Source organism: Polypterus senegalus, chromosome 8 (genome assembly GCF_016835505.1).
Source record: "Polypterus senegalus isolate Bchr_013 chromosome 8, ASM1683550v1, whole genome shotgun sequence".
NCBI lineage: Eukaryota > Metazoa > Chordata > Cladistia > Polypteriformes > Polypteridae > Polypterus > Polypterus senegalus.
Genome location: NC_053161.1, coordinates 42,376,560 through 42,391,919, shown reverse-complemented (window position 1 = coordinate 42,391,919; position 15,360 = coordinate 42,376,560). Strand labels below are relative to the sequence as shown.

The 15,360-nt window shown below is 37.5% G+C and overlaps 1 protein-coding gene across 1 annotated transcript in view; it reads right to left on the bottom strand.

Moving 5' to 3' along the window:
• Window positions 1–11,518: 11,518 nt before the first annotated feature.
• LOC120533920 (lysine-specific demethylase RSBN1L-like) overlaps window positions 11,519–15,360 on the bottom strand; it is a 152,011-nt gene continuing 148,169 nt past the window's right edge. The window contains exon 8 of the mRNA XM_039761036.1: window positions 11,519–15,103. Within this exon, the coding sequence (XP_039616970.1) occupies window positions 14,453–15,103 (651 nt within the window). The 3' untranslated portion in view covers window positions 11,519–14,452. The remainder of the gene's footprint in view (window positions 15,104–15,360) is intronic.

The following is a 15,360-nucleotide window of genomic DNA, read 5'->3' as shown; positions in this document are numbered from 1 at the left end:
GAATTATCTGAGAATTTCTGCACCAGACATGACTTGATATTATATTTATAGTCTGTGGCGTACAGAGTGAACAGAAAAGGAGACAGGACTGCCATGCTCCAGTGTTGCTCACATAGTTATCAGAAACACAGCCCTTGAGTCTCAGCAACTGCAGCTTGCCCAACAAATAGTCCATTATCCAGGACACCATAGACTCATCCACCTGCATATCTCTGAGGTTACCCCTTAACAGAGATGGATTCAGTCTGGTCTCAGGGTGCAGCACCCCTGTGAAACTGCTCTGCTTCCAGTAATCAATGATTTGCTTATGGCAGCAGACTCTGGCCAAACCAGCATATTAATTCAGTTAGACCTCAGTGCAGCATTTGACACTGTCACCCGTGACATTCTGCTGTCCAGAATGAAGAACATGCTGGGTATCTCTGGCACTGCCCACCAGTGGTTAAGTCCTATCTGACTGACAGGCAAGAGTTTGTTAGTCTTGGCAACAGCAGATCCAGCTCAGTGCCAGTCACAAGTGCCTCACGGCTCTGTCCTTGGCTGTTTTTCTTCTTATGCAAGGAATCTTGGTGTCATTTTTGATTCATCCCTTTCTAATTCTGCCTACTTAAACTACATTAAGAGACTTTTAACTTCCACCTCCGTAACATATCTCGTGTTGAGAAACTTGTCCATGCTTTTATCACATCCCGCATTGATTATAACTCCCTGCTGGCATGTGCTGCTTCAAATCTTATATCGTTATATCCAGTTGATTCAAGAGTCCCAACACAAACCAGCAGCAGCAAGCACATCACACCGATCCTGCTTCACCTCCAATGGCTCCCAGTGTCTTACAGGATTGAATATAAAATTCTATTAATAACCTACAAAGCTTTAAATGGCCTTGCACCAGACTACATCAGTGACCTTCTCCATCACTATGATCCTCTGATTCTGGCAAACTTGTTGTGCCCCACACTAACCTGCACCCTATGGGTGACAGGGCCTTCAGCTCCATAGCGCCCAGACTTTGGCATGACATCCCGAAATTAATTAGATCAGCTGCCTCCATTCATTCTTTTAAAATACAACTTAAAACTCATCTGATCAGGAAGGCTTTTAACTTACTTGCCATTTTGCCTCTCTGTCCAGATGCTCAGGATAATTTGTGTGTGTGTTACATCACAGATGATCAAAGTACATAACCACAACCTTTTATGATACACAACCCTGGAATTAAGTTTCTTTTGTGCTCGAATCTATCAGCTATCAGTGTACCATGTTAAGATGTCATATCTCAAGTTACACTGTTTGGCAAATTTAGTCTCTTGTACCTAAGCAGTGTCACAAAACAAGTACTTCAGTAGCAGTTCATACGGCGTGATTCAGTGAAATTAAAGGGATCCCCCCCAAACAGTGAGCAGGTATGTTGCAAATGCACATTGTGAGCCACTCTCTGCTTTATAAATGGTTACTTTTCCTGCTATGGGTCCAAACTATCTAGATTACGGCCTGTCTCCCTCTGACACTGAACTGATTAAATAGATGAGGAAAGCATGGATGGCATCTGTGCAGCACCACGAAGAATAGGATGCTTCATGCTGGTTTTGGACACATTTTAAATGTTGACCATAAATGTAGGTGCTTTCAGGCTCATGGCATCCCATTTAGGAACATTGACATTAGGTTATCATTTAGGGAGAGTGTACATTCAAAAAGATACAGGCTTGGATACTTGTATGAGTAAAAGATACTTTTCTGCTTGAGTTTCTACGTGCTGTTAGGGGCAACAAATATTTTTTTATGTTGACCTTTACATCCATGTTAACATTCAAATGTATACATTTAAGATAGTACTGTATAACTTAAGATGTCTCTCCCTACCAGGTCCACCACATTTTACTGCAGGTAACATTTTCATTTTCATTTTCTCCTGAAGCAGTGCTTCTCAGACTTGGCCACCTTCTGCTTTTAGCAGTGTTCTATTTCAAGCAGGCTGCAATTTCCTATTTTATGTTTTTTTTTTTTTTGTTTTGTCTGGCAGAAAATACAAACTAGGTTTAGAAAATTATTATAGGAACACAGCATGAATGGTCAGTCTTGATTTTGTTCTCCTTATCTAGGACTGCCCACTGCAGTGGCACAGCTATTTCATGGATTTGGTTGTGCTGTGTTTGAATTGTGCCCAGTTATTGTTTGGGGATTTTCCTGCCACACCTCAGACGATTAAGAGGGCGAAACAACTGAGACTCTAAATTGGTCCATTACAAGTTTTTGCGTACGTGCGTGCACGGACCCTGCAATGGCCTTGCACACCCTGCTGCTACATTAGGGTGTGGGCCCCTTTTGTCACAGAGTTGAATTAAATGGGTTAGATCAGGTATACATCTTAGCAAAAAAAATGGGTTCCAGCTGAATAACTTACTGGCAAGAGACAGCCAAGGCCAAAAATAAACTCACACCCGCATTCCAAGTCATTAGAAACAAATACTTCTAACTCTGAATTATTATGTTGAACAGTGCTCAACTGTTTCATTCAGAATTTTCAGATTTTTAGTAGTGTTAACATTTAAGTGTTCAATTTTGAACGGTTATTAATTAGGCTACGACACTGAAGACAGTGTTTAGCAGTTCATGTCACTTATACCTGTGGTCTCTAGGAGTACGGGACAGGACACACAGTTACATTGGAAAACTATCATTTTGCAACCTGCTTAATCCAGCCCAGGAGCCTATCCCAGCTAGCATAAGGCACAAGACAGGAACAAACCCTGGACATGGTGCTGGTCCATCGCAGGGCAAACACATACTAGGGCCCATTTTTCATCACCAATTCACCCTGTTTGTCTTTGGATAGTGGGAGAAAGCCCATGGAGAAGTGAGGGTTGAACATGCAAACTCCATGTATGGAGGATGCAAACCCAGGTCTCCTTACTGAATAAGAGCAGTGTTATCACTGTTATCAGTGTTATTACCCTGCCTTCTTACTAAAACAGAGGCTTTTAAATATGTAAAGCAATTGTAAAAATGGCAGATATCTATCCCTCACGCTGCCATACTTTTCTAAAGGTCATCTTATAAAACAATGATAATAAATGAAAAATAAGAATGACATGGCAATTATGGAACAATACCTGCAGCTGTGGAAATCCCCCTGGAGAAGTCCTAATGCTGGGAAAGCATTGAGAGTGACAACAGCACAGAGCGTGGTTTGCGTGTGCACGCACTCTAAATCTCCATGTAAATTCTATCAAAGCTGCTACTGTATAGTATGTGAATATCCAATGATGCAATGTGCCTCACTTGGATACTTGGCTTAGGGATCCTTTCATACATATTACTTTCACACAGTGTTTATATTCAGCAGGTAAGTCTGCTTAATTATTAAGACTGTACATTCCCACAAGTCGAATGCACTTTTGGAACCAGATCACTCATTTAGGAATGAAGAATTTGAGATGAATCAATAACAAATGGAAAATGGATGGGATTTGCTGTAACCAAGACTGGAAACAGTTCAGCTATTTAGGCTTGCCTGTAACAAAAATCTCCACTATGGAAAAAAACTGATTTTTTTTTTTTTTTTAACTAAGGGCACTTAACATATGAAAGCCTACTTATTAAGAGTTCACTGAACACCCTAAGCTTAAAAGAGATTTTTTTTTGGGCTACTTCTTTCACATCAGTCTACAGATAGAACCATGCAGCTTTTAAGTGCTGACATTCAGCATTTTCAATACTTTGTCAGAATTAGGACAGGGGAAGGAGGGAGGGAGAGAGATTTTGCATACCTGCCACACTGTCATCAGATGGCCTACTTCTTGGACTCTGGCAGTCACTGCTATCCCCCACCAATCTAGCTTTTAAGTGAAGGTGACATCCTCTTTCTAAGTCAAATCCTTGCTAAATTAATCCCCCAACACCTATTTCTCTAACTGCAGTTTTAAAAATACCTTTTAGTAAGTGCATATGCATGAAACAGGACATGACCCAATGCATCCATCTAGGAATTTTGTACTTACTTCACAACCTGATTAGCAACCAATCTGGCTAAGCCAATGGCTTTTCCTATTAACAGGAATATTTGCATTCTTGTAAAGTGTCCGACTTTCGGGGTAGACAGACAGACATGTCATGGGATTTCCTGGGATTCTGTCCTTGGAGATATACAGTGGGTACGGAAAGTATTCAGACCCCCTTCAATTTTTCACTCTTTGTTATATTGCAGCCATTTGCTAAAATCATTAAAAATTTTTCCTAATTAATGTACACACAGCACCCCATATTGACAGATAAAAAAAGAATTCTTGAAATTGTTGCAGATTTATTAAAAAAGAAAAACTGAAATATCACATGGTCCTAAGTATTCAGACCCTTTGCTGTGACACTCATATATTTAACTCAGGTGCTTTCCATTTCTTCTGATCATCCTTGAGATCACCTTCATTTGAGTCCAGCTGTGTTTGATTATACTGATTGGACTTGATTAGGAAAGCCACACACCTGTCTATATAAGACCTTACAGCTCACAATGCATGTCAGAGCAAATGAGAATCATGAGGTCAAATGAACTGCCTGAAGAGCTCAGAGAAAGAATTGTGGCAAGGCACAGATCTGGCCAAGGTTACAAAAAAAATTTCTGCTGCACTTAAGGTTCCCAAGAGCACAGTGGCCTCCATAATCCTTAAATGGAAGACGTTTGGGACGACCAGAACCCTTCCTAGAGCTGGCCGTCCAGCCAAGCTGAGCTACCGGGGGAGAAGAGCCTTGGTGAGAGAGGTAAAGAAGAACCCAAAGATCACTTTGGCTGAGCTCCAGAGATGCAGTCAGGAGATGGGAGAAAGTTGTAGAAAGTCAACCATCACTGCAGCCCACCAGTCAGGGCTTTATGGCAGAGTGGCCTGTCGGAAGCCTCTCCTCAGTGCAAGACACATGACAGCCTGCATGGAGTTTGCTAAAAGACACCTGAAGGACTCTGAGTGAGAAATAAGATTCTCTGGTCTGATGAGACCAAGAGAGAACTTTTTGGCCTTAATTCTAAGCGGTATGTATGGAGACAACCAGGCACTGCTCATCACTTGTCCAATACAGTCCCCACAGTGAAGCATGGCGGTGGCAGCATCATGCTGTGGGGGTGTTTTTCAGCTGCAGGGACAGGACGACTGGTTGCAATCGAGGGAAAGATGAATGCGGCCAAGTACAGGGATATCCTGGACAAAAAACCTTCTCCAGAGTGCTAAGGACCTTGGACTGGGCCGAAGATTTACCTTCCAACAAGACAATGACCCTAAGCACACAGCTAAAATAACGAAGGAGTGGCTTCACAACAACTCTGTGACTGTTCTTGAATGGCACAGCCAGAGCCCTGACTTAAAACCAATTGAGCATCTCTGGAGTGACCTACAAATGGCTGTCCACCAACGTTTACCATCCAACCTGACAGAACTGGAGAGGATCTGCAAGGAGGAATGGCAGAGGATCCCCAAATCCAGGTGTGAAAAACTTGTTGCATCTTTCCCAAGAAGACTCATGGCTGTATTAGCTCAAAAGGGTGCTCCTACTAAATACTGAGCAAAGGGTCTGAATACTTAGGACCATGTGATATTTCTGTTTTGCTTTTTTTAATAAATCTGCAACAATTTCAAAAATTATTTTTTTGTCTGTCAATATGGGGTGCTGTGTGTACATTAATGAGGGATAAAATTAATTTAAATGATTTTAGCAAATGGCTGCAATATAACAAAGAGTGAAAAATTAAAGTGGGTCTGAATACTTTCTGTACCCACTGTACAGTACCGCTATTCTTCATTATACACTGCCTGAAAGGATAACCACAACATTTTCTGTCATCTAATGAGGAAATGCTAAAATGTTCCCGATACTTCATCACTGTACACAATCATCCAATGATTAAATACATACAATGTTCGGTCTCAATTTCAGGAAATTAAAGTGGCAACAATCATATTTTAAATGAATTGTTAAAACTTAACTCTGATATGCTTTGAAAAAAGACAAAGAACAATAAATAGTTAAATTGAAACCATAAATTGCCGCAGTACTCATTTGTAGGAGGATGTCTCTGGATCTGTTTATCATCCTGCAAAAAAAAATTACGCAGCAATTGTAAAAACGTTTATAATATAGTAGTGATCCACTATTTAGTATAACAAAATAAATATGCACACAGTTCTATGCAGAAGTCATAGGCACTTGTGAACAAATGCTGTAAAGCAGGAATGCTTTCAAAAAGAATATAGCTTAATAGTTTTATTAATCAATAAACTTACAAGAAAGTCCAGTAAACAGAAAAGAAGCATCAATGAAATCAACATTTGGTGACACCACACTTTACCTTCTCTTAAGTCCACTTGCATTCGGTTTCTAAAGGTCCTCACATGGTAGTCTGTTCCAAGCCTCTGGAGAAAACCTACCACAGGTTCACTGCAGGTTTTGGCTGTCTTGCTTGTAATTCCAGACTGGTTTGAGGATATTGAGATCAGGGCTCTGTGGGAACCATATCATCTTTTGCAAGATTCCTTGTTTTTTGTTTTGCAGCAAAAAGTTTGACTTTGATTGTGTATCTGATTTCATTGTCAAGCTGCAGAATGAAGCTGGAATTGATCGGGCACCTCCCTGATGGTACAGCATGATGGATAAGAATCTGCCTGTACTTTTCAGCAGTGAGGGGGTCATTAATTTTTATCAAATCTCCAACTCCGTTTGCAGAGCTACAGACCCAAACCGGCAAGGAACCTCCACCATGCTTCACTGTTTCCTATAAACATTCATCAAACCTTCAGTGGACAAACTGCCTTCTGTTACAGCCAAACATTTCCAGTTTGGACTCCTCAGTCCAGAGAACCTGACATTTTTCTGCACCCCAGTCAATGTGTTTTCATGCATAGCTGAATCAGTTTGTCTTTTGTTCCACTCTGGACTGTGGATGGATCTACCAGGGTCCCATTGGTTTCTGCAAGTTCAGAGATGATAGCAATGCAGGACATCTTCTGATTTCAACGGGAAGTAAGCCTGATGTACAGTATTTGCTGCACGCAGCTGTCACGGCTGACCACTGTGTTTCCAGTCCTCATCTTTGCGTATTTGTTTCTGGAAATACCTTGATGATGCAGACCTTGTGTCTTACCTCTATGATCACTTATGCCCAAGTGTAAGATTTGTAGGTTAATAATCACTTTGGTTCTACCTACACATTATTTTACTGATCACTACCACCAGTTAGCTTAAGCATGTTTGCTTAATCAAGCACTGGGCTATACTGTATACCTACAACCATCTTGATTTTTACTTTGAAAAGTGGTCTATTACTCTGCAAGTTTCTTTCTTTTAGGACACTCGTATACAAAAATTGAATTGCTACACTTTTTACAAAGTGTTTGGAATTCTAAAATATAGTCTTTTCTACTTATTCAGGAGGCACAAACTATCTAAATTGCCTAAGACTAAAGTTCACTGGATTGGCAGGACCGCAAATACAACACATAGAAAAAAAATCATGAAATACATATTTTAAAATAAAACATGAAATACATATTTTAAAATAAAACAATTCAAATAGATATTTAGTGTCCAGACAGTAAAATACACAGAAGCTAGTCTGTACAACTTCATTTTTCAAAATCTGAAAACAAAGATTTCAAATCATTATGTTAAGCTACTAAAAATGACTGCCTAGTAGACATTTACATTTCACTCCTGTGCTGCTCTAGTCTTTCAAACTGCGGATGCATTTGAATGACTTCAAAACTAATTTTGGTATGTTTTCTGTTATAAAGCCCACAAATCCACAGAACTGGCATGATGATTGTTAGAATGTTTGCCAAGATTACAGAATACCATTAGTGTCAAAATAACTGATTCACAGGTTTACACCCATAGCAGAGGACAAATGGTGGCAAAATCATTTTGAGCTTCACAGGCAATACACCCAGAGCGAAATAAAAGCCAGGCTCAGAATTTTTTCCGTATAAAAGTTAAGTTTTAGAATGAGAGAAGAATAGTGTTTTTTAGTAACATTTTTGATTTTATAAAAGCCAGTTAAGAGTCCTAGGTTTCATTTTGTTTTAGTTCCAGAACTGTCCAGATGTGGATTTTATGTATAAAACAGATGTCTGAATGTGTCTGTTCAACATGCATATCATGAAGACACATCACCTCTTCTGGTGCTATTACAGCTGTGAGCTGAAACTTCAGGAAATAAAGATTATACTGATAAAAGGATCAATCTACTATTAAATCGTATCAATTTCGTATGTTTCTTACTGTAAGAATTCATTGTTCTATGGAGTTTGACATTAGATGTGAAGGAGATGTGGCACAGCTTCTCCTTCTACATCTGCTGCTTTTGCTCCAACAGGTTTGGTTCCAAATTTATTTTTCATTACAAATAAAAACAATAAAAAGGGAGTGACTTGTATATCCATCCTATCACACAGATTTTGTGTGCTTACCCAAAAGGCTTACAGTGATGACATTACTGCCCTACTGGCAATTCTTTTTACTTGAGTTTACACTGTTTCACACCATGCATAATATCCATGCTCTTCAAGCTTATTTTGCATTTACTTGAATATTTTCTCCTTACAGATCATAATTACCACTCATATTGAACAATGTCATTGTCCTAAACTGCAGCAACATCTTGCTCACTGTTATTCAATTTTTTCTCTAATTGCCCAGCACTGTGTAAAAGTATTCAAATTATAATGTTTAAAAAGAGCTCCCAGCATAACCCTACTTGGCACCACTATTGTCATTTGCTTGACAGCATGGGTGAAAGCACACCTTCACTGAATGCACTCCCATTTCCCAGGGTTCTAGATAGTAATCAAGTGAGCAGTGAAAAGGCACAGGCAGGGGAAAAACAGTGGTAGAAATGCGAGATGAACAATGCTTTGCCTGACTTCAAAGACAGGAAAAAAACACAGTTAAGTAGAGTTGCTTTAGTGTATATCTAAAAAAGGTGAATGTTACAGTTTCCCCAATCATGTCTGAATAAAGTCCACTGCCCCATTACCCATGTTTAGGATTCCTAACAAAGTAAATAGCAATGTTAGTAGCTCAATAATTATAAAAGCCAAATGAAATAGGTATGATAAACCCCAGGATTTGATGAATCTGTGAAGTGTTCAATTCAGTATTATTTTTTTTCATGAAGTGCAAACATTTAAAGATGAGCAGCACAACAACAGGCAGCAGCAAAGGAGGCGTTACTGGGATATACAACAGCTGCTTCTGCATTTAGAATACAATTTTTCCTTACATATAACAGCACTGAGTATACTGCAAGTTAGTGTTAAATTGCTTGTTTCAATTCACTGCTACATACAAGGATGACTACAATTTGGTGAAATCAGACACATCAGAAATGGGTCTGCTGGTTACATTCATCTCCACCTGTAAAAGAAAGTACATGCTGGGGAGCAACTACAATTATTCAGGGGAGAACATTGCACATCACAAGCAACTGCAGAATCTAAACAGCACTGACAGCTCTGCCTATTTTTAATGCTGTGCCAAGCTACCAATTGAAACTGTACCTTGGTTGGCTATATACAATTGCTTATTTGAACAGAGTGTTGTTTTGTAGATGCATGAAAATAATTTTATTGACAAGACACTATGTTTTCTGTAACTTGTGAATACATTTTTTCCTAAATCAAAAATGAAATGCACTTAACAGCTTTAAGTTCTGCTTAAAGATGCAGCACTAAATTCTGAACAGGATGTCAATTTGGTCTGGACCAAAAGTACAGTTCAATTACCAGATTATGTATTATTAATGGTTTTGTTTTCAGTAGGAAACACAAGTTGTATAGGTTTATAGGATCATTTTTGCCATGTGCACAGAGTATAGTGAAATTCTTGCTTGCATGTAAATACAATGGAGATGCTATATACTGTATATCTTATCAAACTGGGTGGCAAGTGACAACCAAAGGTAATTAACTTACAAAATATAAATGCTTATTGGTAAGCAATGCAGTAACAATGTCACTGTGCTCTGTACACACAACAATTCTACTAATACTAAATGAAAAGCATTAAATGTCAATATTTACATATACCCATTAACTTTCAGCATTGCACACATTTCTGTTTTGGTGTCTACATTACCAGTACTTTGGCAAATCAGACATGATCACTTTTTTTGGGTGGATAAGTGATCAATAACGTAATATCTATATCTTCTGCACTCTGTTTTGATCGCTGCTTGTTTCTGAGTTATGTGGTCACTTAACACAAACTGGTATTTGATTCCACAAACCCTAACATGCAGTTTCCTACAAGTGCAAAAATTATTTAGTAATTGTCAAGTTATCATTAGTAACAGAACTGTGATACTTTATCATTTTCTATAATAACTTCTGAAACATGTGATTGAGATTTTATATACAATAATTACTGTATATTTGTAGTACTAGGTTGTTGTACCGTGTTAGCCATTACGAATGTAGAGAAAAGCCAAGCAAAATGACACCTTTTATTGGCTAACTAAAAAGATTACAATATGCAAGCTTTCGAGGCAACTCTTGCCTGAAGAAGGGGCCTGAGTTGCCTCAAAAGCTTGCATATTGTAATCTTTTTAGTTAGCCAATAAAAGGTGTCATTTTGCTTGGCTTCACTGTATATTTGGAAATGCAGAGTCATCAAGATTACTAAATACTTGGGGAGCTAATTTGGTGATGATAAAATACAAAGTAAACTTAATTGTTTTGGCTAAACTGGTCACTGCCAACTGCCATGTGAGAAAATTGATTGTCTTTCTAATGAAGTGAACAAAGGATAAATCCAAAACTACCCAATCACAGTTCTTTTAGGATACAATCTGGTAACCAAATATCCAAAGTTTTATAATGAAGTAAGGAAAAAAAAAAACACACACAACAGAAAAAGTCCTGTGGTGCTTTAAAACATTAAAGCATAGAGGCAGTATTATACATTTGTATCATACTCATCTCAAATCCAAATTGATAAAAGCACACACAAAAGTCATATTTGAGAGTCTCAATACTTATTAATGGCACTATACAACTGTTGCTTCTGAAGAATCATATAATGCGTATGAGCTGTAGTTCAGTCACAAGCATCTTTACAGAATATAAACTCCACTTCGTACAAATAATCATTATCTAAACAAACCATACTCTACATATAAAATAATCACAAAATTACCAGTTAGATGGATCCAGGTGCATAGCCATTTTGTAGAAACATTAAATAAGGATCATGATAGTTACTCTCAACACTGATGTGAACCTGCTGCTGGTGACATTTCATCATGATCATTGACCATAAGTAACCTTCAGCTTTCCAATGCAACAGTAGTGCGATATCCCTTTATGTTCCTTCTTCACATAGTGCCTACTTTTAAGAAGGCCAGCCACAAATAAATAAGCTTTGGGCTGTGGAAGAAAAGAACAACATTCTCTGACTGAAAGTACATTAGTGAGCTACAAACTAAACAACTTATTGCTGCACGAGAATGACACAAATGAAGCTTTACTGTAACAGCAAAAATAAATATTTTTTTATTTTAAATTATAAGAATGCTGACTCAACCTAGGCACTCTACAATTTTATAACATAATGCAGACAAAGTATACAAATCTATTTATCATGTTCCTGCATAAACCTAAAGATACTGGTGTTTTAGTTCAGATAAATGTATAAAGTCCATTCTTTTATAGAAAAAAAATTCTAACAAAACGCACCTTGTTTTCACGCACTATTTATTTGTGAATTATAATTTAAATATAGTCCATAAAACAAGCATTTGCTAAAACTGTTATAATACCTAGTTACCAGATAACCTCTGAAGATTATACGCATTTAATTTTACTTTCCTCAGAGAGCTATAAATTAAGCTAAAACATAACGTTTAGTAATTTAGACTTTTTGTTACATTCCTTCTACTTATATTTCAGCCTTTTTACACACTTTTCTCTTTTCTCATTTCCTATGCAGCAATGATTGGCATGCTTTCAACATTGGTTATAATTAGACTTGCAGTTGTTTGTGGAATTGTACATTTGAAAGCATTTATTTATCTCATTAAAAATTAAAAGATTTCACTGAAACAAAAAACTCCCAAATATTTTGCCTTTACGGAGAAACAAACTCTGGGGTGACACATTAATGAAGTAATGAGTGACAGCATGTCTTAAAAGTAATGGCTACTGCATTTACTCAAGGGCTGGGGAAAGCCCTGAAAATAACAAGACTATCAATAAAATCATAATGCTGGAACTTAATGTAACATTAAAAAAGTAAACACATCAAGCAAACCACAATGGTAACGGCATGGTGACAAAGGCATTCTATAGCCTCAGCTACATGGTCCTTCAAAAGCATGGTGCATCAATGAAGTAACTTTTGCCAATGAGGCAAATTTTGATTTTAGAAACAACACAGGTTAAACCTGTACTGAAAAAGCTGAATCAAAATCAAAGCTGTTATATGGATATGAACATGTATTAGTGCTGTATCTTTTGGGTGAGAAAATGCAGCAACTGCAATATTTAATCATGGCTGTAAACTGACAATTAACAGTTATGATTGTGATAATCACATATGTGAGCTGGCAATAAACAAGCAGAAACCATTATAATTCAAAATTATGTAAGGGAAGTAGGAGGTGAATATTACCGAGTATCTGAAAAGCATTATTTCAGTTCATGTTTATAAACTCCTCATAGCACATCATGCTAATAGGCTGTAAGCTAAAGTACAAATGTACAACAGAGAATTAGAAAAATCTAATTATCTATTATCAATAAAAACATCCATCCATCCATTTTTGTAACCCGCTTATCCAGTGCAGGGTTGTGGTATTTAATAATATTCCAGATGAATTTCTGAATACATGATCAGTGCATTCTTTTTCCTAGTGAAAATCCCATCTACATATCATACAGAACAAGATAGCGGAGAAAAGCTGTGATAAGGAGAGTGACAAAAAACCCTTGATCTCTTCCTTCACAAAGAAACAACACATTAGTATGGCAGAGAGAAGGGTACAATTGTTGGGGTGTACAAATGTACTGCAGCATGAGTATTTCAAGAGCATAACAAAAACCAATGAACTTCTAGGATAAACTCCTAACTCCAAGTTTCTTTTAAACTACTAAATCTATCTATCTATCAGATACACATACTACCAGGAAGCATTAAAATTGTTCTGGCCTTAATTTAGGATGCTTCACATGTGGTTTCTAAAGTTATTTCCTGCTAAAAAAATAAAAACTTGAAATGAAACCAGTGGAATGTTGAAATGATCAGAGCAGGGCCACATTATGTGCTGGAAAACAAAAATCCTTTGTTTGAACCTAAGCAATTTCATCTGATAAAGAAGAAAACAGCTGCCAAGCAAATATTAAGCAATGTGATTTAAGAATTCCTCAGTCTCAAAGACTTAAAGACAACTGCCACATTATATCACATTAAATTTACAAATTATGCTGAATACACAAGGAGAGCAACTTGATTTACTGGTACTGCCAATGTTACTAGTGCTCTACTCTGCAGCTCTTCAGAAATATTCCTTACCATATATTTTGTTGCTCATCATTTCTGTTAATAGGCATATACACACTGGTAAAGTAAATACATTCAATCACATCTGCAAACCGCTTGGCACAATAAAATGACGGGTTACACCAGAGAGCAGGGAATACAAATCAGATTTTTTTGTGTTATAACATCAATAAAGTTTCCCTTAGAGATACACAATTTTTTCATCATCACTATCGATATTGCCAAACTGCAGAAATCAAAAAAGCTAAATGCTCATTTTATGGTGACATCAGCATCTACACATTCATGCCATCCAGCATTGAATCCTTTAGTTTACCATACAAGATGTTCCCAATTCACAGGCCGGTAAACACCTGGAAGCCACAGGCTTCATTTTTCCCACAATCCTATTCCATTCAACCATTCAATGTAGCCCTTGTTTAAACAACAACATTCCATTATTCAGAACCTTTATTAGGAGGTCCTTATTTAGGTATAAATCACACTACAATTTTAAAAAAAGTTATTTACACTACAGTGCTGACACATTTAAAATGGAAAAACTCGATATAAATAAGCTCTATGGAAAAGCCCGGAGTCATTAAAAGAATTCTGGTTTGTCTTACAAAAAATATATATGTTCATGTCAGCTCTAATACATCTAAAACCTACAACTTAAAAATATATTATTTACGGACCTGTTTCTTTAAATCCTGCAGTGTAACAGTGCTTCTGGCCCTAAGTGCTTTAATATTTCACAGTTACGGACAGGCACTGAGGAATGTTACAAGCTACATTTGCTATGTATTCATTCAGTAACAGAGTGAGCAAGATGCAAGCTTGCCCCACAGAGCTTACATAATTCAAATAGTACATCACACGGTTTAAGATTGTAAAAACAAAACAAAAACAACAAAAAAATAATATATACAATTTAGTATAAAAAGTCTTTATGTAGCTCATGCAGGTGGTGCTGTATTGAAGTGGGTGTCCTTGTGTCTTCTGGAGTGACAAGAGAATGGGAGTCTATTTGTTCTTTAGGTGCATCAATCCTCACCAATGATGTGGGAGGACTAATTTCTTTTAGCGTCTTGGCTAGTTTGCTGCATTCAGACATTGCTGGAGTGCTTGGAGATTCTGAGTGATGAACATTCAATTTATGCTCTGGCAGCTTGCCTTCTGTAGGTATTGTGTCTCTTTCCAAAGGCATCTCCGTAGTTTCCAGTTTTATCAGAGGAGACTCCAACTCCTTCAATTTGTTATTTTCTCCTTCAGGATTCATATCCGGGGAAATATGCATCTCTGTACTACAGTCCTCAAGTTTGATGTGGGTGTGCTCTGTCGGTGCCTTTTTTTCTGTCCTCTCCATAGACTCTGCAGAGTTACGGGATGCTTCAGCCTCGTGGTGGTACTGTTTCAAGCGGATGTGCCAAGCTAAGCTGCAGACTGAAGAAACGGTTTTAAACTGGTGTGCAACATTGCGAGGTATGAAATAAATGTCATTATCATAAAGCTGAATCCTCGCATAGCGAATGCCTTCCCTTCGAAGCTGGTTGAGCTTTGCATCATCAACCCACTGGACGCACTTTAAAGGAAACAGAATAAAGTATTACAGTTAAATTAAAAATACTACCAAATAATTAACATACTTAATCCATAACATTATGATTAAAAAAATTCAATTTAAAAAAACTATTCAGAACATGTATTGTTCAGCCAATTAAATATGTAGAGTAGAAAGTCAGAAATTGCAAGCTACATTATTTCCTAGATGATTTAAAGCAAACACAAGAATGCACATGAAAGCAGCAGATGCCACTTGCACATATACAAAATACAAGT